This window comes from Pimephales promelas, chromosome 11 (genome assembly GCF_988280905.1).
Source record: "Pimephales promelas chromosome 11, fPimPro1.hap1.1, whole genome shotgun sequence".
In the NCBI taxonomy this organism is placed as follows: domain Eukaryota; kingdom Metazoa; phylum Chordata; class Actinopteri; order Cypriniformes; family Leuciscidae; genus Pimephales; species Pimephales promelas.
Window position 1 is genome coordinate 25247617 of NC_142779.1, and position 27789 is coordinate 25275405.

Sequence of the window (27789 nt, forward strand, 5' to 3'; positions counted from 1 at the left end):
ACATGTCGGTTTGTACCTCGGTTCAAACTTCACGGTTCGGTACGATTTTGGTACAATGGAGGGAAAAGTACAACAAAAATACAGAATGCATTGTATTTTTTAAATAAGTTTTATTAATAAAGGCATATAACCAGTTTATTTGTAGTGCACTGACAATAGTTTTTATATAATTAGTTGGTAACACTTTACAATAAGGTTCATTAGTTAACATTAGTTAATGTATTTACTAACATGCACTAACCATGAGCAATACATTTGTTACTGCATTTGTTCATCTTTGTTAATGTTAGTTCATGAAAATACAGCTGTTCATTGTTTATTCATGTTAGTTCACGGTGCATTAACTAATGTTAACAAGATTTTAATCAAGTATTAGTAAATGTTGAAAATAACATTAACAAAGATTAACAAATGCTGTATATGTGCTATTCATTATTAGTTCATATTAACTAATGTAGTTAACTAATGTTAACTAACGAACCTTATTGTAAAGTGTTACCAATTAGTTTATTAATTGAATGAATAAAAAGACAAAAAGACCTTGCGATATGTTTGGTAATTGTATTCATTTAATCAAGTTATTTTGATATATTCAGATCAATATGTTTGTTTTCCTTATTTTTTATTAGCATTATTAATTAACAATTTAACATTATTCTCATCTGAATAATAGATCATTGATTTCTGTATAAAATAATTCTACCATTAAAAACACATTAGATTTTCTAGTGTAAGATTAGTGCTCCGAGGAATATGACGAATGTCCAAAAGAAAGATGGGACCCACAGACTGTATTGAGTTGGATAAATATGTTTTGCTTTTAAAACAGTGTGTATGTGTGATTTTGGTTGGGTGAAAGTTGTAGGTTACAGTTTGTCAAGAGTTTACAGGGTGACAAAAACACAATGTTATGTTTTATTGCGAGTGTACACAAATATAAGAACAGTTTTTATGTTTCCACTGTTCTATCGCGCCTCTTTCTCTCTCTCTCTCTCAAACGCACACACACACACACACACACACACACACATATACACTGCAATCTTGACATTGCAGCCTGTTCACACCAAACGTGAATAGAGCTCCAGCTCCAAATTCGCGTCTAGTTCGACGCAAAGCGAGGACGCGCGTATAAAGCCAACGTTTGAGGTGAACGCGCGTTCTAACACAGTCTCATCCCGGGCCTTCATACAACTGACGCTTTACTTTTAACGTCAGTTAGGTAACAGGGTAGGTTTAGGTCTGGGGTAGGGTTAGGATCCGATAACGCAGCACGTCATCTAAGGGTACCCTAAAAAGGCGGATGTTGACGTATGGTCAAAAGATATGACGTAATATAACTATAATATAATATAACGTCAGTTATATGATGTCTTGGGATGAGACTGCGCTGCACGTTCAGAGCTAGCCAATGGTACAGATTTTGTGTCCCTAAAGAACCCGCGTATCTAACAGTAGTTCCGCATTACATTAATTAATATGCACCCGAGTTTTATTTATTTTTATACCGTGTGTTCTCCGTGTAAATTCGTGCACCGAACCGTGACGCCCGTACCGTTTCGGTTCAATACGAATACATGTACTGTTCCACCCCTAATAACTGACTATTTGATGACTGAATAATTCCATTTATTCCACAATGATGAAGTGACGTTTCACCCATAGATACCGCAGACAGAAAACAAAAGAATAGGAAGTATCATCAGCAAATTCAAAGTGGCTGAGTGATTTACTGCAGAGCAAGTACCGAACACAATCAGATATTAGTGTCATCGTCACTTGATGGTTGATCTGGTGAAGAAGCTGTCAGCTATCAAAATAAGATGTTAAAACATTTTGAGAATACGTTTGAGATCACGAATATGAGCGGGATGCTAAATGTACTGGGAAATCAGTTTTGACGAGGTCAGTGATGATGGTATAAAACATCTGCTCAAAGTGAACCCTTCCGAGCTCCAGAAGATAACAAAATATGCTTTACTTTATTGTTCTGTAATTGTTACTCTAATATCCGGAGAGTTTTATATTATCGCGACAGGTAAAATCCATCCATGTTAGATATAGATCTGGGTCGCTAAAGACTCGTATATGTAATAATGATTGGGGAAAAATTAATGCATTAAAGAACATGACACACAAGTCTCCAGGAAATCCTGGAGAATTCAACCAATTAGATGACAAATCTTCTAAAGTGTTTCCTATTCTGTGCAACTTATGCATCAGACGTTCAACCAATGGTCCATGCGCGTGAAATCTGAGGCTGAGACAACTGGAAAGGCGAGCCCGTTGTCATCCTTTGACATTTACGAAATATGACATTTCGTCGAAGTACTACGTACATGGCACCCTTTAGCGTCAATATACCACGCAGAACCCAAAGCATCATACAGGTGACTGACATCCTTTAGCGTCAATATGAGACGCAAACCCTACCTCAGACCTAAACCTACCCATAACAGTGCGTGTTATAATATATTGGCGCCAAAGGGTGCTATGTGCTTAGTGTTCCGGTGAAATGTCATATGGCGTCACCTATATGACACCAAAGCATGAGAATGTGTTAGAAAGGCTACACTGTTGAGAGCACTGTCACATAACTAAAACATGTGGTTAAGTTAGTAGGGTAACAAATAATCCACAAGAGACTGCGGAAAATGATTTTTTTTTTTTCATTTGAATGTGCTTCCGTGAGGTTAAAGATGTGAACAGATCACAGTGTGATGTTGAAGATTTTATTATGACTCACTGCAGTTTGTCACTCCAGTTCATTAGCTGCAGTTTATATAATCCATTTCCTCTTTAAAAGATTGCTTTATTGCTTGCTCTGCTTCACGTTCATTTAGCTGAATGACTGTGCTTCATTTTTCAATGTATTTTGTACTCATTTTATCGAGGGGAAAAAAAGACGTTGACTTTCCAGGCCGTTGAATCACATTCAGTAATTTGACCAGGATCCTCAGTTATTAATGAAACAAACATTGTGCCGAGTTCATTTCACACTCCAAATCACATTACAAGTTCTCAACAAACACCACGCTATGAATAAGTGATTCATAAATGGCTCCTCATAAGTTCTCATGGCTTCTCAGTTTTACTGATGTCCTGTGTCCTCACCTGCAGGACGGTCTCTCCAGGTAGCATATTAGTGAAGATCTCCACATTGTAGGACACCTGACTGAAGGTGGGCGTGTTGTCATTCGCATCGATGACCAGGATGTCCACTGTCACAGGTCTGCTCTGTTGAACACCATCAGATGCCACGAGCTTTGAACAAAAACAATCAAATAGTTTTGATATCAATAATAAATAAATATGGTAACACTTCAGTTTCCAGTCCAATTCTCACTATTAAGTAGTTGCATGCATTTAACTAGGATATTGGCAGTTTATTAGTAATTATAGAGCACATATTAACGCCTATGACTATATTCTGTATTCCTAATCCTACCCAATACCGAAATTTAACAACTACTTTAAGCCTTACAAATTATTAATAAACAGTAATTAGGAGATTATTGAGGTGAAGGTTGTAGTTAATAGTGATAACTAATCTAAATCGTGACCACATATATACTGTGTATAATTTTAATACATAGTCATTATACAATAATATAGAATTTGACACAACTTTTAGCAAATTATACATATATAACATAATTTATGATATATTATGGTATATATATTATATATATATTAAGGGATACTCTACTTTTTTTTCGAAATAGGCTCATTTTACCACTCCCCCAGAGGTAAACAGTTGGGTTTTACTGTTTTTGAAAGTATTCAGCCGATTTTTTTTGTATATTTAGAAGAATATCAGTAACCAGACACTTTCTGGTCTCATTGACTTCCATAGTATATATTTTGTCCTACTATGGAAGTCAATGAGACCAGAAATAGTCCGGTTACTTATATTCTTCTAAATATCAGATAATCGGCTGAATGGATTTGAAAACTCTGGGAGAGTGGTAAAATGAGCCTACAGTATTTCCAAAAAAAAGTGGAGTATCCCTTTAAGACCAGGAAAACGTTGTTGTTGTGTTGCTTTTATATAGACCTGCCGATGTGTTGTAATCTGTATCCGACGTATGGAACCGCATGTGAGCACTTCATACAACAAATTATCTTTTGTAATTTTTCAGGAAACCAAGAAAATGATTTATGTATTTTGAATCTTTTATTTATTTATTTTTATTTTTTTGCTGTGTATTGATTTTATATGAACCTGCTGGTTTGATTTAATCTGTATCTGGCATGTGGCACAGCATGTGAGCACTTCATACAACAAATTCCCAGTATTATGGGACAGCTTACAAATGTTATTATCGGCTAAAACTGCCACAGCAAACATTTGTCCAGAGTCTCCCATTGCGCTCCTTTCAAAGGCACTCAAAGTGCTGAGCTAGCAGCCGTAGGTTATTCCGTTGTTCCTCGGCTTGCATTTCCATGAGCTTTTCCCCCAGAGATTCGTGGCAGTAAATGTGGATCAAAGCCCAGCGGTTCCTCAGTTTGAGCAGGAGAGGAGAGCTTTGCATACGTAAACACTATGTTGGAGAACAGCTCCAGGTCAGCAAGTTCTCCAGAGAAGTTTGGCCAGTTTTGGCCATATACAGGTGGACTTGCAATAACCCTAGGCAGGTTGACTGCTCAAGTGTGATGTTATTAGACACTCGCTGTTATTGACCACTGGATGGGTTTAACTTTAAAGGGGTCATTTTATGCCCTTTTACAAAGTCTTGATTTTTGGGTTGTGCTAGAATATCTTTCCATGCTTGATTGTTCAAAAACGCATTATTTTTCACATATTTTACATATTACAGCTCTTCTCTCCCTAGTCTCTCCCTGAACATGACATTTATTTCCTGTTTAGATGAATCCCCTCCTTCCTTCTTGCTTTTGTGCGCATAGCCTGAATTGTATCCTCTTAGGTTCTAGAAGCTGTTCTCTGTAAAATGTGCAACACACCTACAAACGCTGGGGTTATAATGTTCAGGAACAGTGTTAAAAATACATTTCTCACGCTGTGAATGAGCGTGGAATCTTGGGAGTTGTCTTCTTCACCTCCACAGCCGATGGAAATCAAATGGAACTCGGGCAGAAATCATGTTCATGGATGAGAGAATGTATTAAAGTTTTACTAACGCCTGGGACATTTTGCAATGGTGTTTTCATGATGGATATGACATCATTGACTGGCGAAGCAATTGCACTGGCCGTTACACTTGGTAAAATTGCATATTTCTCTGGATTAAACACTATTGGAAATATTTGTAATTCTGTTAGTACGCAACTCAACAAAATATTTCAAGAGGTTCAAGTGGTTTTTAGATTTAATCCAAAAATTGTTTCAACGTTTTTAATTCAAAGTAACTTTTTTTTTTTAGTTAACTATAATAACCCAGGTAGGTTCAGCTCTACAATATGCTCTTCGGATGTCCATCTGTTCTAGAATGCCTTTGAAAATGATGTGAGAGTACTTCACATTAGTGCTTCTTCCCAGCGCTGCCACATATTCAATCAAGCACAATCAAAAGGGATATTATTGTACGAGAATAAAGAGAAATCGAAGAGACAGAATAAAGTTAAAGTGCATGACAGCATGAAAGACAATGTCATCTGATCTCAGAGTGATCAAAAACTTCACATTTCCCTTGCAATAACTTCCAACAAAAAGCTCGGATGGTGAGAAACACTTCAGCGTTTGACTCAAAAAATTGCAGCCCTCTGTCATTTAGAGAGCATTTTTACTCAGATCCCCCTCTGTATGCATGGCCTAATTGATTTTGAATAGACATGAAAGTATTAAAAAATAAAATAAAAAACAAGGTTAAAAACATGCACTGAAAAAAAACAAAAAAAAACAAAACATGTATTAGAATTCCCCAGATGAAACCTATTCCTCAAAAGATGCTGTTTCTTAGCTCAGGCGACTAAAAGGATGTCTAACTTGAATTTCACTTCTCCTCTGAACCAGTGTCCATTTGCTCTCCATATTTCCATATTATGGGCCAATTCCAATTCTACCCCTTACCCCTTCCCTTTCCCCTAGCCCTACCCCTTCGCCTTCCCCTTGACCCTTGAAACAGAGTGGCAATGCGTAGGGGTGAAAATATTCCCCTAAGAAATGGGACACCACTACGCCTCCGTTAAACGTCATTATTAGTCGTCGCTAGCGCCTACGTCACAGGATATGCGCCGATGTTTATCACAACTTCCAAGATCCCGTCGACAGCTGCAGTTATCTCAGTCGCGTGGGTTACAGCTATTTTCTTGCATCTTGTGAAGTTCGCAGGAAACAACGGAGACGACGAAAATATGTTGCGGGACTATCACTAGCAAACTACAGTAATTTTAGCGATTTTTTTACAAACGTTTCTGTGAAGAAACTGACCGTAAATATGAACACAATATTGAATGTAACATAAAGCAAATCATTATTTGTCGTTATAATACTTATTAAAACCACAAATATTTAAATTTATGGGTCTCCTTTGTCGCTTGGGCAGCCAGCCTGGGTTAGCAGTGACACTTCTCATACCCCTTCGTTTGAAGTGTGCTCCCGAAAAATCTTTGTTTGAAGGGCTATCTGGCCCTTCCCCCTAGCCCTCCCCCTCCAACCAAAAGAGAATTGGGACAGCCCTACCCCTTCACGTGGACGCGCAAAACGGAGGGGAAGGGGAAAGTGAAGGGGTAAGGGGTAGAATTGGGATTGGCCCTATATTTCCAGTCAGTTGTAATAGTAATGGCTAATTCATTAACGGCAGAAGTGGGAGGGATAACTCGATTAACGCACCGCGTCACCTTCCTGTTTTCATGTCTATGTTATGTTGCTTCTTGATATCATATGGGCAAAGAAAAGATATATAAAACAGTTAAAGGGATAGTTCACGATATGAATTTTGATATGTTTTAGCTTACATCAAGGGCATCCAAGATGTAGGTGTCTTTGTTTCACCAGTATTTTCAATTTTGATATTTTTAGGTCAAACCGTTCTTGTCTGTCAGTCATCATAACCGCGATCCTCAACTACAAGTTCATTGGCGAATTCCTCCTTCACTTCTCCATCTCCGGGTTCCGCCAACAGATCCCGCCCAGATGCGCAGGGCTCTCTTGCGTGCAATAAAACTGGCTCGAACAGACGATCTGACGGGTTTTAGAACATTAAATACAACCCGAAACTAAAAAAAAACAGACCAGACCTCTATTTGAAACCGGTCTTTATGTGTCTTTTAACTTGTCACCACACCAGACGTGTAAAAGAGACAGGTGTCTATTTGGTACTCAGCTATTATTTGAAGTTACTATGACATTGGTGACTTCCAACCTTTCCAGACAATACGTCATTAAACTTTCATCATTGCCTTAATATTGGTCAAATGTTTCCTCTGTATTATATTTCATGTGTAGTCACATATTTGATGGAAAAACATACAAAGAATTATTTCAAATTAAAGAAAATGAAAATACGTTACTTTAGTTAAAAAATTTTGTAGTCACTTGCATGAACAAATCATTGTTAAAATGTAAGCATCTGGTTACAGAAAGGTAATCACACCTCCAACACTGCTAACTTACTTGATTTGCATTTGTATGGCTCACAGCGATTTCATTTACATGTGAAAGCCACCCCTAGATCTGGGGGTAGGGGGGTCATGGGGGCAACACTGACAAACAAAGCCCACGTCAATTCCTGGCAGTTCCTGACAGTTTTTGGTGCTGACCAAATATTCCCGTTAATAGCCGTTAACCTCAAATTCCACAACAATTTTATGTGCCATTAATTGCCAAAAATCCCACTTTTCATGCAGTGCATATCAGTGTTGTAGTCGAGACCACCTCACTCGAGTCCGAGTCGACACCGAGACCAGAGAGAGTCGAGTCCGAGTCAAAGACCGAGTCCATAGAGAGTCGAGTCAGAGACCAGAGACGGTCGAGTCCGAGTCGAGACCGAGACTAGTGAGGGTTGATTACCTAATTTACTTTTATTTACTTAGAGAAATTTTTTTTTTTACTGAATTTACTTAGAGTTTAAAAAATATGATCAGTTTAGGGTAAAAAGGCCACATAGTAGGTGTTAAAAGTAATTTTATTACAATTTGTCATGCGCACTAGAAAATCACCAATCACTGGGCGTGTCAATCAATTTAAAGAAATATTTTATTAACATACATTAATAGTCATGAAAAATATTTTTAATTGAACTCGAGTGGACTCGGGAATAATTCCGAGTCCTAAAAAAAAAATGTTCGAGTACGAGTCAATTCCGAGTCCAAATGGACACGAGTCCATGACAAGACCGAGACCATTAAAATATGGTCTCAAGACCGAGTCCGAGACTCGAGTACTACAACACTGTATAATAGAGGTATATGGGGTCCACTCATGTGTCCACCTCAGAGAACGCACAGAGAAGTCAAAATTAAACATGATTTAATGACTTGTTTTGTGTGAGAAAACGAACAGTATTTATATTGTAATCACAGTCACGTCCAAGTGATCCTAGGGCAAGGGCGCTTCTGTCTGCGTAAGCGCCGGAAAGCCCTGGAAGTCATCTCTCGCGTGTGTACGTCACTCATTGTTACTTTACACAGAGATTTCAGAAGTGTTATCCTTCACTGTGAAGATCTAAACATATTTAGATATACAGGAAATTGCGATGGAAGACGATTTCGATATATCAACATACACCGTTGATTTTTTTTTTTCTTTTTTTTCGCAACCACGCAAGAGATCACTTCCGGGGCTTTCTGGCATGCTTTTGCAGATAGAAGCGCCCGTGCCTTCAGATCACTTCAAGGTATTTGTGGTTACAAGAGGTAAAAAGGATATAAATACTGTCCGTTTTCTCACACAAACCGCTCGTTTCGTGACTTAGGCCATCAATGTGTACTTATGAGTCATTAAATCATGTTTAATTTGGACTTCTCTGTGCATGCTCTTTGAGGTAAACCCCATAAACCTTCATTATATGATTGACAGACAAGAACGGTTTGACCTAAAAATGTCAAAATTGAAACTACTGTGGAAACAAAGAAACCTACATCTTGGAAGCCCTTGAGGTAAGCTAAAACATATCAAAAAATAATTTCAAAGTGAACTATCCTTACCTTTAAGCCCAGTTGAACGATGTATTAATTAAATTCAGATTGGATTATGTTGTAGGCACTTACCTAAATCTAAAAGAAGTTGTGTGCCCCTAAGTGCTTTCAACCTTTTTATTTATTTTTTTTTTTGGTCTGAATGGTATGTGGAAAACACTTGAGTTTTGCCACAGAACTGTCCCAATGCCTAGAACACAACTGAATGCTTTTTCAAGCACCTCCATACTTGAAAAACTGGAAATAATTGTTATTTACAGACATATTTACAGCAGGTCTAATTCGCACAGGATTAGTATTAGCTGGGGTAAATTTTACGGACCCTTTTATAGAAGGTATAAGTCAGAAGGGAAAGGGGAAGGGGAAAAGGTGTTTGTCAGTAAATGGGAGGCAGGAGAATCGTGATGGGAATTCAAACTTTGACCTGTCAGAGGATCAACTGTCCAGTCGAACCCATGAGACAGGTTGTGTGTGAATGATGTGACCACTCACAGCCAAAGAGAACATGAACACTGCATGAACAATTCACCCACACTCTAAAAAAAACAGACCTATAAAAGGAATAGTTCACTCAAAAAGACAAGTCTGTCACTGTTTACTTTACTTTTTGGAGCTTGACAGGTCCAGGTCACCATTCACTTTCAGAATGATAGCAGCTCAAACAACCTGCTAAAAATATTATTTTGTATTCCATGGAATAAAGTCTGCAGCCATACAGTTGTTTTTCTTTCTTTTTTTTTAATGACGGGAAAGTGAGAACATTTCTGGGCTGAGTTTCCCAATAAACGTTGTTTCTTAACGCGCTACGAAGACGCGCTACAAAGTTATACCTTAAGTTAAGTTAAGGTATAACTTAACTGAAGGTATACCATTTCTAGGTGTGTTCCTCGAACCATGCCTTAGGAAGCCCCTTAAAATGGTGATGGTGCTGAATTTGTTGATACCGATGGCTTGAGAATCAATTATTCTCTCGTGCAGGGACTTCTTCGCTGCTTTATGCGAGAAAGCGGTGTTCTTTTTAAAACAAGCACTTCAGAAATAGTGGAAATTGCATTTATTTGGACTCATGGGATATTATTAAAAAAAATAATAATACAAATTGCAAACTAAATTAAACCCTGGATACCTCGTGCTCAAACGGGTCATGCGTCTAACCCACTACAGTAACTGTCCGTATGCTTTCATTGCATTAGAAAGGGCCACTTATATTATCATAACATATTTGCTATAATTTTTTTTATTTACTCCACAACCAGGGTTGATTGCCCAGCAGCTGCATCACATTATTGGTGTAAATAAACATTTTCCGTGGATGACCTACTCAATAAAAGTGCAACACGTGAAACATTTAATCAATAGCTATGGCGGAGAAAAAATAAATAAAATAGTAATCTTTGTAATAAAAAGAAATGAAAATAATTGGTTCTATCCCAATCCACCTCCAGATTATTCCCCACTGCATAAAAATGGAGAGCCGCAAGCAGCTGAATTTCGGGGCTGAGGGGGTAGTTCCATCCAGTTTATCTTGACAAGTCTTGTCTTGTCTTAATAAGATCTAAAAGCTGCTGAATTTTCTTTTATTATTTATTATTATTTCTCTCCCGTGATTCCGTAGTCCTAACATGGCCGTAGGTTATATGGAACCGTGGGTGCTGAACGGAAATTGCCTTCGCATACGATCTCCACGATCTTTCTCCACTGTTTCCTGTCCTGAGCCGCGTTGTTGTTGGCATAATGGGGTGAAATACTGTACGCTGCTAGATCCATCTCCACTTGTTTGATCCACGTCTTTTTCGGTGCATTTCTTAACCCTTTCATGCGTACGATCACACCGGTGTGATCAGTCTTGGCTGGTCCCTGGAGCGTACGATCACACCGGTGTGATTAGAACGTTCAGTGCACACGTCAGCAACTGCTAAATTCAAACTTGCTCTCGCGCGTTGGCTGGCGCTCAACCAGAGACAGACGCACTCAGTGCTGTCATATATCACAACTATTGAGTGTTTTCAACCACATAATGTTTATTTTAGGTTTCAGACATTTAAATACACATATGTACTAGCAAAACAATGATTTTGAGTTTGTAAAATACACACAGATGTCTATAGAAGCAGCAATAATAATCCTTTCAACTATAATAAGACGACACGTTTTATTCATATCAGATACACATTGTGTAAGTAGCTTAACATTTGATCCTATTCTTCTCCCAGTTCACCAGCCATTTACTATCATGTATTTCGTAAGAAGTGGATGAATTGACGTTATAAATCCAACAGATCCGATTCTCTGAACTAAAAACGAAACTAAAATGGCGCCGCCCATTGTGCATACAGCTAACTAACGCGATCGTTATAAAGATGTCTAAACAACAAAACCCATCCACTTGCACATATTTGACAATCGGAATATCAGTGTTTCATGATATAGCTAATACATTTTTGAATATTTTTAATAAAAAAGGAAAAATGACATAAAAGCAGATCATCATTCATTCCGCGCTCTGTTCTGGTTGTGCTGTGTCACGTGACAAGCAATGACGCGTCACCATGGAAACATTAAAGTGGCAAGTTCTAAATAACGGTCGCCTTGAAAAACTCACGCTGGGGGGTCAGTTAGAATATTTTAAACTTACGTGTGAAAGGGTTAAAACTTTCCAGCTATGGCGTGGTTCGCTATAGGTTGCGGTATGGGAGACGGTGCTCATCCATCCTGCAAACCTATCCAAACCATCAGAGGCGGGCACGCCTAATCAGGACGTTGATTTCCAGTTGGTGAGAACAGCGACGGCGAACTTTCTCATTCGGAATCTTGTCAAGGAGTGTAACTCCAAGAATCCGGCGAAGGCAACGCATTTGGAATACCTCCAATCTTCTCGCATCTGCCTCTAAGAGTACCCAAGTTTCTGCTCCATATAGGAGAATTGGTAGAATAAGAGGTATAAACTAACCTTTGTTGCTGTTGTTAGAGACTTTCTCTTCCAGATGCACCAGGAAGTCGAACCAAAGGCCAAAGTAACAGATCTGATTCGGTGGGTAATGTCAACTGATGCTGCGATCTTGTTCCCTTGAATGGTCGACCCCAGATATTTGAATGTTTCGACTTGTTCTAGCTGGGTCCCAATTTAGAATTTTCTTTTTGAATTGTAGGCGAAATTTCTTTTGTATTGTATATCCTGACATGGTAGCCAGGGGACTAAAGTTTTCGCGAATATAATAGTGCATATACACTAAATGGTTTCGCGGATGGCGGCGTCTTTGATTTAGCGCAACTATTCGCTGTGTTGCTGCCATAGTTTGACCAAATTCCCCACCACAGTCATTCTCTTTAAATAGACGAACAAGCCTTTACTTTCGAATGGTTTGCCAGCTGATGTACCTTTGGATAATATAATTAAAAATAATATAATTTTATTATTTGCATGAAAACACTTGAATTAGTCTAATTGAACACTGGTTATATTCAATTTAAAATAATATAGACTAAGATGTAAAGAAGCTTTTTGCAGTGGTGCCCACTAGTGGAGTGAACTGCCAACAGTGATAAGGTATAGCTAAGAGTGCTCCAGACCAACCTTCTGAACGAGTGACTTACAGAAGGTATACTTAACTAAGAACGTTTCGGGAAACACATGTTAATGATAAGGAACAGTTTAAGGTGTAAATTAAGAACGATGTAGCTTTAAGAAGGTTTCAGGAAACTCAGCCCTGGATGAACTTTACCTTTAAAATTGCATTGCAAAGAAGTAGACTTTAAGTATGTTGGTATCTCTGCAGGAATAGCTAATTTTCTTTAATATGTTTTTTTTTAACCTGTTTGTTCTTTGTAAAATAATAATAAATATTAAATGTGGTTGGGTCTCTGTTTTGTGCTGATAAGCCAACGCATTCTCATCCTTTAACGTCATATAGAACGCTATATGACAAAACGGCGCTATACTACACACATGGCACCCGTTATCGTTAATATAACACGCGCTGTGAGGGCTAAGTTTAGGTGTGGGGTAGGGTGTGTTTATAAGTTTAGGTGTGTGATTTATAACGTCTTGGGTTCGCGTGTTATATTAACGATAAAGGGTGCCATGTGCATAGTATAGCGCCGTTTTTGCATATAGCGTTCTATATGACGTTAAAGGATGAGAACGGGCTGGATAAGCAGACTTTTGTTAAGCCTTTCAAATTGATGAATGCTGATTATTAGGATCTAGTTCATCAAGATCTCACAGTGAGCAGGGGTGTGTCAATATTGAACTATTTAAAATTATATACACTGAATTCACAAAAGTATTGGCCATCAGCAGAGCGTTGGCGACTTTTATGCGGGACTCGCCTCAGGACTCGGTGACCCTGCTCTGTGACTTTTCCGCTGCTGACTTTGTTTCAACTTTCCAAAAACACCACTTACAGTTAACCATGAAATATCTATTATTATGTTAATAATGTTACACATGATATTTTTGAGCAGTTCTTAAGGCTTTATTTCTTTAATGGAATCTACCTGAATAAATAATGTAAATTATTTTAATTGATCTACTCTATGACAGAGTGAATTTAATATTTAGTTTATTTCCACCATATCTTTAATGTACACAATATTAATCTTTTACATTGTAATCCTTTTATTTGTAATATTTGGCTAGTGTGTGTGCTGCTGCGCGTCCCTGTGTGTGTAATAAGAGTGTACACGTGTTGTGGACCCGTATATAGGCATGTATAACTAATGCGCACTTTAAATAACAAAAATAAATAAATACTGCGCTGCTGACTTCAGACCAGGTTTCAAAACTGCTGATTTCAGTTGTCTCAAAATAGCTACGTGCCAATAATGCACCTGAACACACCTCATTTTCAGACTAGTGGGCGCACAGATAGGCGCAAATGCATTTGCTATTTACACAAAGTGGTGCAGCATGTGAAAACGATAACTGCGTCAGGCTGAAACTAGCAAAAAACACTAGATAACCTGCCTGGTGCTGCATTGTGCAGGTGTGTATGATCCATAGACAGTAAAGATTACGGCTTTGAGTGGTCACATCACTCTAAAAAGGCTTAATTCCTCTAAAAAGTTGAAATTCCCATCACGATTCTCCTGCCTCCCATTTACTGACAAACAGCTTTTACCCCTTCCCCTTCTGACTTTTACCTTCTATAAAAGGGTCCGGAAAAATTAGCCCAGCTAATACTAATCCTCTGCGAATTAGAACCGCTGTAAATGTGTATGTAAATAACCAACGCATTCTCATCCCAAGGCGTCATATACAACGCTTTTGCCAAAGCGTAGACATCCAACGCATATGGTACCCTTTAGCGTCAATATAGCACGCTTCGGTTATGGTAGGTTTAGGTCTGGGGTAGGGTTAGGGTTAGACCACAAGGAGGTGCCTTCTGTCCCATATATATCTGCGTCTCATATTGACATGTGCGTTGGATGTCTAGTGTTTACCACATACCATTCAGACCAAAAAAAGCACTTAGGGCAGGGGTAGGCAAGATCGGTCCTAGAGAGCCGCTGTCCTGCAGAGATTGGCTCCAACACTCTCCTGCCAATAGCCTTAGTAATCCTGAAGACATTAGCTTTTTCACGTGTGTTTGATTAGGGTTGGAACCAGAGAATGTCTAATTGAAGAGAATTGGCACTGGCTGGTTACTTCCGGGTTGTGGACTGGCTGCAGTAACACGTCTCTGTCCATGCGGGGGCGCTCGCGGTCGAGTGCAGAATGAATGGGAGTCAATGGGGTTTCACCCCCATAAATCCAGTTTTCTCAGGATGTAATTTGAAAGTTGCATTCAAAAGGGAGGGCTAAGATAATACACTCAGCTGAAAATTGCATTTTTAAGTTCACTTATCTGTTCTAAAAACCCGTTCAAAAATGTGATGACGTCACACAATAGCAGAATGCTAGCGTGTTCCGGCCAACAATGGCCTAACCTGTAAGAAATCGAAAGGACATAAGTACTCGTTCATTCGACTTTTGGCCTATAATCTATATTGAACTTGCGGAATCAATAATAAAATCTATGTTAATTTAACGACAAGCAGGTGAAAGAGACACTTTTAGCCGTTTAGCCCCATAGACTCCCATTCATTCTGCTCTCGCCCGCAATCACCTCCAGTGGAATTCTAATGGAACTGCAACCAGGATGATAAACAATGGGGCTAATAGGAAGTGCCAAGGCTCTCCGTAAGACGGGCTCTGGTTGGAACTAAATTCTGCAGGATAGCGGCTCTCTAGGACCAAACTAGCCTACCCCTGACTTAGGGGCACACAACTTCTTTTAGATTTAGGCAAGTGCCTATAACCAACATAATCCAATCTGAATTTAATAGATACCTCGTTCAACCGGGCTTAACTGTTTTATATATCATGTTTCCCCACATGATATCAGGAAGCAACATAACACAGACATGACGACAGGAAGGTGACGTGGTGCGTTAATCGAGTCATCCCTCCCTACTTCTGCCATTAATGAACTGGCCATTATTATTACAGACATCCTGTGGTAAAAAGAAATTACTCCATCTACCCTTGTAAAGCCCGAATAGGGCATTAATCTTTTGAATTGTGCCGACTCTCTCACAAGAAGTGGCTCGAACTAACACTCTCCATGTTCCGTGTGATTGGCAGTTCGCTGCAGATGACAATCTTGCAGGCGCAAACATTCTAGAGTTAATCATAAACTCTGGATCAAAGCCTGTGTTGAAAAAGAACATTTGAGCACTGTGAACCTGCTCAATCTGATCAAAACCGGGTTCCATTTGTTTGGTTTTGTCGACTGTAAACCGGCTCTGAAACTGTTCAGTTATATTCACGTAACAGGTGAAAGACTTTCGACTTTAGTCATCTTGTATACTCCAAATGTAGTCCTTTTATGAGCCCCAAATGGGACACAACCAAACCAAAGCTGTCAGGCCATTGTAGTGAATGGTCCATGAAACAAACCCCACCTCTCAGATTAGAAAATGATCAAAACACTGCGCTCAGACGACCCCCGTGTGATCCAGCTGTCTTGTAACTGCTTCTTCGAGATCAGGGATTCTAGAAAGATCAAAGACACTTGAGCCCAAATCTCAGATCAATTGATTTGATCGATGGACAGAGTCCTGAAGAGACACTTCAAATGAACAAGCAGCATCGTCTCAATAGGCATGTTTTGTTCATCACAAGGAAAAGAGATGTCATGCTGAGACTTGATCTTCGAGACATAAATATTAATCTTAAAGTAAGAACATTCCCTGTTGTTGCTAAATTAGATGCTCCTCATGCCGGAGAAGCACCACAGGGTAGATTGTGATGCACACTATGTCTTAGAAGAGCAGTAAATAATCTCAAGAGGACATTAAAGAGTTCCATTGCACCAATATTTTCATGATAATAAAGTAAATCCCCCCCCCCAAAAAAAAAAAAAAAAAACTAAAAAACTTCTAATCAAAAATGTTTATAAACAGATAATATCATTAATATATCTTTATGTGGATTTAAATTAGAAATACATACAAATTAATAATTAAATAATAATAAAAAATAATGTACTGTACTCTAATATAGATATAACATATCAGAAGCAAGAATCACTGCTGAGAAAAATTTGAATTAATGACAATTTGAGAGAGAATATGTCCTCAATTGTCATAAAATAATGTTACAAAGAACATTTATGGAATTGGCTTTATTTTCTTTATACAAAATCACTGTTTCTTTTGGATTTTGGGATGAAATGCAATATGTTTGAGTGAGTCACTGGTTCAGGTTAATCTAGTAGGAATTATAATCAGCTGAAAATAAAACAAACAGAAGCCAATGGGAGGTTTTCATTCAGACTGGAAAATATGTGTATAATATCTTACCGTTAAAGTGTAATTCGTCTGCATCTCACGGTCCACTGGTGTCAACAGGGTGAGGTAACGTGTGATGCCAGTGGGCGAGATTGTGAAGATGGAGGTGTAGCCATTCAGGGTGATCTTCAACTGAGGATCTTTTGTCTTCGCAAAACAAAGATGAGAGGGGATTCACACATTAACAAGATCATGACAAACATGACACAATCCCAAAACATTATCATCCTTTAGCGTCATATAGAACGCTATATGACAAAACGGCGCTATACTACGCACATGGCACCCTTATCGTTAATATAACACATGCTGTAATGGGTAGGTTGAGCTGTGGGGTTGGGTAGTCTCATATTACGCTAAAGGATTTATGACGACTTGGGTTCGCGTGTTATATTAACGATAAAGGGTGCCATGTGCGTAGTATAGCGTCGTTTTGTCATATTATGTCGTATTCTATGTGACGCTAAAGGATGAGAACGGGCTTCCTCATATTGCATAAACAAGCCAAAGAGTCACTCAACTACAGCATTCACTCTGACATGCAAGAACCTCTTCAGAAATACAACAGATTAAATTGCTTGTTTGAAAGTTCAGAGAATTCAAACGTAAAAAATCGAAGATCTAAAGCAAGATGTGTGTACATTGGAAATAACATAATTCTGAGAGAGAGAATTATCATATCCAATGTACACACATCTTGCTTTAGATCTTCGATTTTGGCTCTAAAGCTGTGACATAAATGGAAGCCTATTGGCTAAAAGGAAAAGAAACAAGATATTCAATATACTGTATAATATACTGTATTCAATATACTGTATAATGTGCCAACTTCCTTTTATCAATACACTCTAAAAAATGCTGGGTTGTTTTAACCCAATTTTGGGTCAAATATGGACAAACCCGAAATGTTGGGTTAAAAATGTAATGTAAAAATTTAACCCACTGGCTGGGTTAGTCCATATTTGACCCAAAGTTGGGTTAAAACAACCCAGCATTTTTTAGAGTGTAGGAAACAAAGCAACACAGGAAAAAAAAAATATTGCATTTGTCAAGCAATTAAAATATAAACATAAATATATTAGGGCTGTTGATTTAACCTGTTAACTGTCACCCCCCCTTTTTTTGAATAGACATGAAAATGCACATTTCGAACTTAATGTGTTAATTTAATTCATTAGATGTTAAAAATGAAAATGTTAAAATATAATTAAACACATTTTACGCACCCACCATGCCCTAGACCTACAGACAGAATGAAAAACATGAAACAGAGGCTGTCTTTCCAAGGACCCTTTTGAGATAGGCTACGATAGAACTTTAGGACATGATGGCCGAGATGTTGAGATGTGCAGCCTTACTAGCATGCAGCCTTAAGATGTAGGTCCATATATACATATAAAACATTAAGACGATTGTTCACTAAAATATTAATACTATTAATACTAACTCAAACCTAATACGGCTAATACTAAATTCAAACCTGTTTGGCGTTCTTTCTTTTGTGGAATATAAAATAAGAATTTTGGAACCAAACTGTTTTTTGTTAAAATTGACTTCCACTGAATGAAAAAGAAAAAGAAATATAGCTGCGAGCAGCGATGAAGGGCCCAAGCCGGTGGCACCGCAACCCCGGTTCCTCAGTTACCTAAAAGCACCAGGGTGGCCATGCCACTGGCTTTGGCCCTTAATCGCGGATCACAGCTATATATATATATATATATATATATACTGTATATATACATATATATATGAAGCCGGTGGCACCGCCACCCTGGTGCCTTTAGGTTTATTGTGCACGACATGCAAAATGTAACCCTGCTTTGACTGATGCAAGCTCTACAGCACAGTTTATAGTAAGAAAGAATATAGTAAGAAAGAAAAGTAAGCTGTTACTCTGAGATGGTTTGGGAAACAAACATTCATCATGTCGCATTGGTTTTAGTTACTTGTCCTCGAACAGAGCCCTAATCTGTTTATATTTCAGTTACACATTCTACATTGATTAAAAAAGAAAAATCAAATGTGTTTTTAATTCATACAGAAATAAAATATTTATAATTCAGCTGAGAATAAAGTTAGTTCAAATTTTAAGAAAAACAAATATATGATCTGAAATATAGCACATTCATTTTTAAATTCATTCAGGTTCAATTACCAAAAATACAATCTTAATTTAATTTAAAGCAAATAATAAATCTAAAATATATGGGTTATATGCATATTTTGTAAAAAAAGAAAAAAAAAGAAAGAAAGATATATATCCAAAAACACAAGGCCTTAAACTTTAACAAGGGTGCAACTCTTATCACTACAACAAACATAGTCACACACACAAGTCAAGTCACTTACATTTTATATGCAATATTGACTTTTTAGATGCAATATTGACTTTTTTCTGTTTCAGCAGAGAAAATAGTTAGGCTAAACAAAGATCACAGCGACCCATCGCGCATCTCAAAGCAATGTGTTTTCTCATTACTGAATGATTCAGCATTTTGAATCCATGACTCGTTCATTAAGACGGTCATCTGGCGACACCTTATGGTGATTTAGGGTTATGTTTAAAAGTATCGTTCTTTACAGCGATTTTTAATTGACTCCTGTTAAACCAATCTCGTAACATTATTGTGTAACCGATTTAATTTGATCAGCCTTACCTAGGGTAACAGCCCTATAGTGTCTTATTATTCTAAATTATTGAATTTATTGATCAAATTTACTAATGAAAAATGAAGCATACATTTATTAAGACTAGGCTGCCCTGCAGATATTAGGCTACAATATGCAGATTTAAATATACCATTTATCAAATAATCTGTTTATTTTTAGGTTACACATTACATTGTTTAAAAAATAAAAATCAAATGACCCGCTCTGGCGAAATGAGTCGGAAGTTGCAACCTTCCATTTTAAGATATGGGCCGATTATGTGGAAAAACCATGAAATAACAAAAAAAAAAAAAAATTTTTTTTTTGCTAATTTCAAAGAACAGACATTCAAAAATAATCTCACAGGGTTTCGTAGTCGAGAAAATTGAGTAAAGGTATTTAAATAACGATTAAAGTTGTCAAAGCTTTAAATTCGCTGAAATAAACATTGCTCTTCTCAACTCCCCTCGTCACCTCTGAGCATTTCCCGGGTATCCCCTGAAACGTTGAACTCACTGGAGGCTTCTAACCTAAACTGCGTGACTATATTTATCTGCAAGAAGAATATAGCCTATGTAAGGCTGTAACGATCGCGACACTCAGATCCACGAACCTGTGTCGCGGTGTGAGAAGACAGAATCACGACACCGACACGTCCCTTCAACTCCCGAAGTTATCCTTCACGTCCAGACCCAATGCTAGCTACAACATCTTTAAATTACTATTAGTATTATTTGAAGTTAACATTATAAAATACGTAGACTTACACCACAAAACTTAAATTATTACTTTTTTTTTTTTTAAATTGGGCAATTTCAGCATTATGGAGGAGATCCAATTCCCAGATAATTAAATATTTTAATAAATTGGCCTATGTGAACCACACTGCACAAACCAAAAGTAATACTCACCCGATGAAGAAGGGTTGACTCTCTCCAGAACATAAAATCTTTATTTTATTTTCCGTGTTCGCATTTATGAGGAAAAACAATCCGAACGTGACCGTTCTCTGGAAGCAGCACTAAAACTTTCACATAGCTTAAACATGCAAGCACAAAGCCTTTCTTTAACCCTCCTGTTACCCTCAAATCTGATAACACTTTTTACCCTCTGGGGTCAATTTGACCCCAGTAATTTAAACCTCCACAATATGTGTATTTTTTTACAAAGTTTTGTCTTAGTTAATTTATGTCTTTGTTGACTACTTAAGTAACGTTTTAAGTTGACATCCACCCACCACCCCCCTCCCCACCCCACCTAACCCCACCTAACCCCACCTAACCCCTTACACATCCAGAATACCCATTGTACGACTATGGACAAATTTACAAATCAACATAAAATCTTACTGATTTTACCTAAAATTGGAAAAGTATTTATACATCTGGTGTTTTATTTTGTTTTATAATATTTCTAAGTATAGATTTTTGTAATCTATAAAATTTGGAAAGAAAAACTATTTATTTTATCAAGGATAGTAACACGAGTTATGTTTGGGGTCAATCTCACAAAAATTATGTTTTCTCCTCCCCCATGGCACGGGAAACATCCAAGTTCTCACAAAAATGATGTTTTCCCCTCCCAAATACACAGGGAAGAATTATTAGTTATCTTGAGAATTATGTCACATGTCATGTGAACTACTAGTAGTTCTCGCAATACTACAGATATGGTTATGTTTGGTTAGAGCCCTAAAACAGAGGGACGTTTTTTGAAAATGATATTGAATATGTAAAATTACAATGAACATTATAAATTCAAATTATAACATGTTATAATGACCTCAATATAACAACCAAAACAAATGTGTGTGAAATTTCAATATTTCTTCTGTTTTATTATACAACTAAAAGAGCCTGGGGTCAAATTGACCCCAAGGAACACCGATGCTACAAAATTTGTACAGGACTTTGAAAAAATATTAGCAGGTAAATTTTATGTTTTCAGAGTTGTCCCCATTAAATTAGGACAAGTCATTAAATTTGAAGCAAAAAATAAAAATAAAATTATGTTTTTACAGACGTTAAACATTGAATGGGGTCAAATTGACCCCAAGGATAATAGGAGGGTTAAAGTAAATTTCGTTTTAAAATAATTATCTTAATTTAAATCAATGTTTCATCAACCAATTACTAGGATTTAATAATAAGAAATAAATTGCAGACAATAGGCTAGGCCTAATCACGACGCGGAGACGCGCGGCACGTGAACTGAAGCTTGTCTCATGAACCGAAAGTCAGCGTATAAGGTATCCTCACAGACATATATATATATATTGAAATGTCTACTTTTAAACACAACCATTCAAAATGAAAGAAAACAGACTGCTCTCTGCTTATGTGGGCTAATCCGTATGAAAACTGAATTTCTCTCTGACTCCTCTTTAATCTTTCTGATTTTAGAACATTTTTGTAAAAGTGACTTTTTAATTATTTATTTCAAAAAAATTAAAAATAAGTTGAGTTTCAGCCTCGTTAAATTGCATTTATATATGTTAATCTATTTGGTCAAATTAAGCTATATAAAATAAATAGTTTATCCCTTAAAATGCTATGGATTTTGAAAGATATCAAAAAAAAAAAAAAAAAACGGGCAAAAAAACTTTAAAAGCGATTTTCTTAGGTTTTCAATTGGAAAAAAAAGGGCAGACGACCAGAATTCAAATCTGTATATCGTTACAACCATTCAAGGTATGACCAAGGTATCATTTGAAAGCTTACAGTGTCCTCTTTCCATTAATATCAAAATCTCAATTTTTAAATTTGGGTCACTGTGACTAATTTTGCTGGATCAGGTCGGTCACAAATGTGTTTTTTATTGTAGTATTATTTTATACAGAAATACATTATAATTATATATAATATACAAAATATAACCGTGGGCGCGATTAAACAGTGTTACAATAAAATTCAACATTGTGTTTTTTTTAAAAATAAATTCAAATAATACAAATCCCAAAATTGCGCTAATTTTAAAATTAAACTAAAACTCATGGCTGCACAAGCATTCATAACTGTGCGCGCCAACAGCGAGGAACCAGCAGAACAGAGTGAACGTTCATTCTGTTTAGTTACTTAATAGGAATTTATTTAAAATGCTTGCTCTACTCCACAACATTAATGTCTTGTGCGGATATCTGTATTTTGACTTTCGGTTTTAAGTAAGCGATTTAAAAGTTCCCGAGTCCCAGCGGAGTCACACGTTGATTAACCGGTGGGAATATACACAATAGGCCTACCTGATATTGAACACAAGAGGGCAGTATAGCACTACGTATGACTCAGATTATTTTTTCTTCTTCTGAATTTTAAAACCATTCTGGCTGTTTTTGAACGTAAACATAATTCTTAAATGAAAAAAGGGAAAAACTGGTTTAATTATAATATTTGTATAATTTAATTTAGAAACAAATGATGTATAATTACATTTTTAGAAGATATGAGGCTTTTAGTGTTTACTGTTTACTTTTTTGACATTACTTTAATCTTTTGCCAAAGTTGCACATGCCTACTGGCTAATAAATGTGATGTATCTGTCGAGCTATCTGTATCTATCTGTTTCAAGCAATTTCAAGCATGCTAAGAGTCCCAAAAGTATCAAAAAAGAATGTTAAAGTTTGATTTGTTGCCACAGCAACAGTATCAAAGATATCAAGAATCCATTCACAGGTCTACATCTGCTGTATTTTTACATTATACAGATGAAGTTTGAAGCAAATCGGTTAAAAATAAGAGGGTGATATCAAAGCATTTTGAAAGTGACACACTTCCTGCTGCCAGTTGGTGGCGCTATAACTTTGACTCACAATAGTCACATCCATGTAATCAGCCTCTTACAGTGAACACACTGCTGAAGTTTCATCAAGATCAGTTAATGTATGCTGAAGTTATAACACACTTCCTGTTTCACGTTTCTCGCCATAATTTTGTTTCCTCGCCACGGCCAAACCGTTCGAGATATCAAAAATCCCCTCGCAAACTTTCATCCTCAATGCCTTGACTTCATGCTGACCGAGTTTCGTGCCGTGTGTTTGAATTCTCTAGGAGGAGTATTGCACATTCCATTGCGAGCGTTTTACAAACAAACCTCAATAGCCGACTTCCTGTTTGGCTGGGGTAAAAAGTAAGAGCGTGAGGTATAGATGAAACGATGAGATCAACATGTGTACCGAGTTTCATATTATTACATGCAAGCGTGTTTGATTTATGGACCAAGTGTTCGGACCCCGTTCCAGGGGGCGCTGTCTAGCCCCCCTGCCACACCCAGGTACCATCTTCAGCCCGGCTCTGATGGCTGTGGGATCGGACCTGTGTGCAAAGTTTCAAGAGTTTTCAAACCCGTTAAGGGCCCCAAAAGCCGCTAAGAGTCTCAAAATCATAAAAAAAAAGAATTTTAAAGTTTGATGCGTTGCCACGGCAACAGTATCAAAGATATCAAGAATCCATTCACAGGTCTTCATCTGCTATGTGTTTACATTATACAGATTAAGTTTGAAGCACACCGGGTAAAAATAAAAGGGTGAGTTCAAAGCATTTTGAAAGTGACACACTTCCTGCTGCCAGTTGGTGGCGCTATAACTCTGACTCACAATAGTCACATCCATGTGATCGTCCTCTTACAGCGAACATACTGCTGAAGTTTCATCAAGATCAGTTAATGTATGCTGAAGTTATAACACACTTCCTGTTTCACGTTTCTCGCCATAATTTCGTTTCCTCGCCATGGCCAAACCGTTCGAGATATCAAAAATCCCCTCGCAAACTTTCATCGTCAATGCCTTGACTTCATGCTGACCGAGTTTCGTGCCGTGAGTTTGAATTCTCTAGGAGTAGTACTTCAAATTCCATTGCGAGTGTTTTATGAACAACCCTAAATAACCGACTTCCTGTTGGGCTGGGGTAAAAAGTAATAGTATGAGGTATATATGAACGATGAGATCTATATGTGCACCGAGTTTCATATTATTACATGCAAGCGTGTTTGATTTATGGACCAAGTTTTCGGACCCCGTTCCAGGGGGCGCTGTCTAGCCCCCCTGCCACGCCCGGGTACCATCTTCAGCCCGGCCCTGATGGCCGCGGGTTCTGACCCGTGTGCTAAGTTTCAAGAGTTTTTGAGCATGTTAAGGGCCCCAAAAGTGCCCGAATAGTCGTATAAATAATAATAATAATAATAAATATAGCTGCGAGCAGCGATGGCGGGCCCAAGCCGGTGGCACCGCAACCCCTGGCTCCTTTAGTTACCTAAAGGCACCGGGGTGGCGGTGCCGAAGGCTTTGGCCCTTTCATGATTAAATGTTAAAACGGCTTGCCATAGTCTGTCATTTTGACTAGTCACAATTATGTTACAGATATCTTAAATGATAATACAAACTATCCAAAATGTAATTACGACTAGACAGAAAGACATTGTTGATATCTACAATGTTAATTTCCGGATAGGCAAACTTAGCTTTTAAATGTTAAAAGGGCTTGCCATACACAGACGTAGGCTCAGAGAGAGTCTCACCATATTCAAACCAAAATATCTGACTTCCTCTTGGTCTGAGCTAATGACTATGAATTAGAAAGTTGTCTGGCTTGAGGAGTACAATGTATATAACGATTTTTGTAACTGTAGATAAAAATAACAACCCCACTTTTGTCAAAAGGTGGGGCTATTTAGTCCCTGCACCATGCCCGTTTCTGAAACTTTGCACGTGTCTACTGGCTAATAAATGTGATGTGTCTGTTGAGTTTCATGCAATTTCAAGCATGCTAAGAGTCTCAAAAGCATCCTAAAATAATTTCAAAGTTTGAAGCTTTGCCACGGCAACAGTTTAAAAGATATCAAGAATCCATTCACAGGTCTACATCTACCGTATGTTTACATTATACAGATGAAGTTTTTCATCTGTTTTTCATCATTATACAGATGAAGTTTTTCATCTGTTTACATTATACAGATGAAGTTTTTCATTCATATTATTACATGCAAGCGTGTTTGATTTATGGACCAAGTTTTCGGACCCCGTTCCAGGGGGCGCTGTCTAGCCCCCCTGCCACGCCTAGGTACCATCTTCAGCCCGGGCCTGATGGCTGTGGGATATGACCTGTGTGCAAAGTTTCAAGAGTTTTCAAACCCGTTAAGGGCCTCAAAAGCCATTAAGAGTCTCAAAATCATCAAAAAAAAAGAATTTTAAAGTTTGATGCGTTGCCACGGCAACAGTATCAAAGATATCAAGAATCCATTCACAGGTCTTCATCTGCCATGTATTTACATTATACAGATGAAGTTTGAAGCAAATCGGGTAAAAATAAGAGGTTGATTTCAAAGCATTTTGAAAGTGACACACTTCCTGCTGCCAGTTGGTGGCGCTATAACTTTGACTCGAAATAGTCACATCCATGTGATCGTCCTCTTACAGCGAACACACTGATGAAGTTTCATCAAGATATGTTAATGTATGCTGAAGTTATAACACACTTCCTGTTTCACGTTTCTCGCCATAATTTCGTTTCCTCGCCACGGCCAAACCGTTTGAGATATCAAAAATCCCCTCACAAACTTTCATCCTCAATGTCTTGACTTCTTGCACACCGAGTTTGGTTGTGATTGGTAAACACATGCGTTGTAATTTGATGTATTTCTCCTAGGACAACTATTCAAACAACCCATAATTCTCAACTTCCATTTTAATTGTCGTAAAACTTAGAGCACGAAAGTTGTTTGGCCTGATGTGATCTATAATTGTACAGAGTTTCATATTAATTCACGCAAGTGTGTTTGATTTATGGACAAATGTTCGAATCCCAGTCCAGGGGGCGCTGTCGAGCCGCCCTGCCACGCCCGATGACCAGCTTCAGCCCGGCCCTGATGGCCATGGGTTCTGACCCGTGTGCAAAGTTTCAAGAGTTTTAGAGGATGTTAAGGCCCCCGAAAATGCCAGAGAAGTCGCACACAGCAAATAAAGGGTTAAAATTAACCTGACAGGTGCCCCTCCTCTCACTCACACAGAGAGACACTGAGAGACTGGCAAAATTCTAAGATTTTCTCTACATTCAAAAAAAGAAATCTGACTTTCTGTGGGTCCTAGCTAATGAGTGTCAATTAGAAAGTTGTCCGGCTCGAGGAGTACAATATACATACCGATTTTTGTAACTCTAGTTAAAACTAACAACCCCACTTTTGTCAAAAGGTGGTGCTACTGAGCCCTCACCACGCCCGTTTCTGAAACTTTGCACATGTCTACTGGCTAATAAATGTGATGTGTCTGTCGAGTTTCATGCGATTTGAAGCATGCTAAGGGTCTCAAAAGCATCCTAAAAGAATGGTAAAGTTTGATGCGTTGCCACGGCAACAGTTTAAAAGATATCAAGAATCCATTCACAGGTCTACATCTGCCGTATATTTACATTATACAGATTAAGTTTGAAGCAAATCGGGTAAAAATAAAAGGGTGATTTCAAAGCATTTTGAAAGTGACACACTTCCTGCTGCCAGTTGGTGGCGCTATAACTTTGACTCACAATAGTCACATCCATGTGATCGTCCTCTTACAGCGAACACACTGCTGAAGTTTCATCAAGATCAGTTAATGTATGCTGAAGTTATAAAACACTTCCTGTTTCACGTTTCTCGCCATAATTTCATTTCCTCGCCACGGCCAAACCGTTCGAGATATCAAAAATCCCCTCGCAAACTTTTATCCTCAATGCCTTGACTTCATGCTGACCGAGTTTCGTGCCGTGTGTTTGATTTCTCTAGGAGGAGTATTGCACATTCCATTGCGAGCGTTTTACAAACAAACCTCAATAGCCGACTTCCTGTTGGGCTGGGGTAAAAAGTAATAGTTTGAGGTATATATGAACGATGAGATCAACATGTGTACCGAGTTTCATATTATTACATGCAAGCGTGTTTGAGTTATGGACCAAGTGTTCGGACCCCGTTCCAGGGGGCGCTGTCTAGCCCCCCTGCCACACCCAGGTACCATCTTCAGCCCGGCTCTGATGGCTGTGGGATCTGACCTGTGTGCAAAGTTTCAAGAGTTTTCAAACCCGTTAAAGGCCCCAAAAGCCGCTAAGAGTCTCAAAATCATCAAAAAAAAAGAATTTTAAAGTTTGATGCGTTGCCACGGCAACAGTATCAAAGATATCAAGAATCCATTCACAGGTCTTCATCTGCTATGTATTTAAATTATACAGATTAAGTTTGAAGCAAATCGGG

At 38.0% G+C, this 27789-nt stretch overlaps 1 protein-coding gene across 2 annotated transcripts in view; it reads right to left on the reverse strand.

Annotated features, from left to right (window-relative positions):
* Positions 1 to 27789, reverse strand: part of pcdh15a (protocadherin-related 15a) — a 409861-nt gene that overhangs the window by 163106 nt on the left and 218966 nt on the right. For both annotated transcript variants that reach the window (XM_089117218.1, XM_089117217.1), the window contains 2 exons: positions 16945 to 17079; positions 3115 to 3264 (listed from right to left, as the gene is read on the reverse strand). In XM_089117218.1, the coding sequence (XP_088973344.1) occupies positions 3115 to 3264; positions 16945 to 17079 (285 nt within the window). The remainder of the gene's footprint in view (positions 1 to 3114; positions 3265 to 16944; positions 17080 to 27789) is intronic.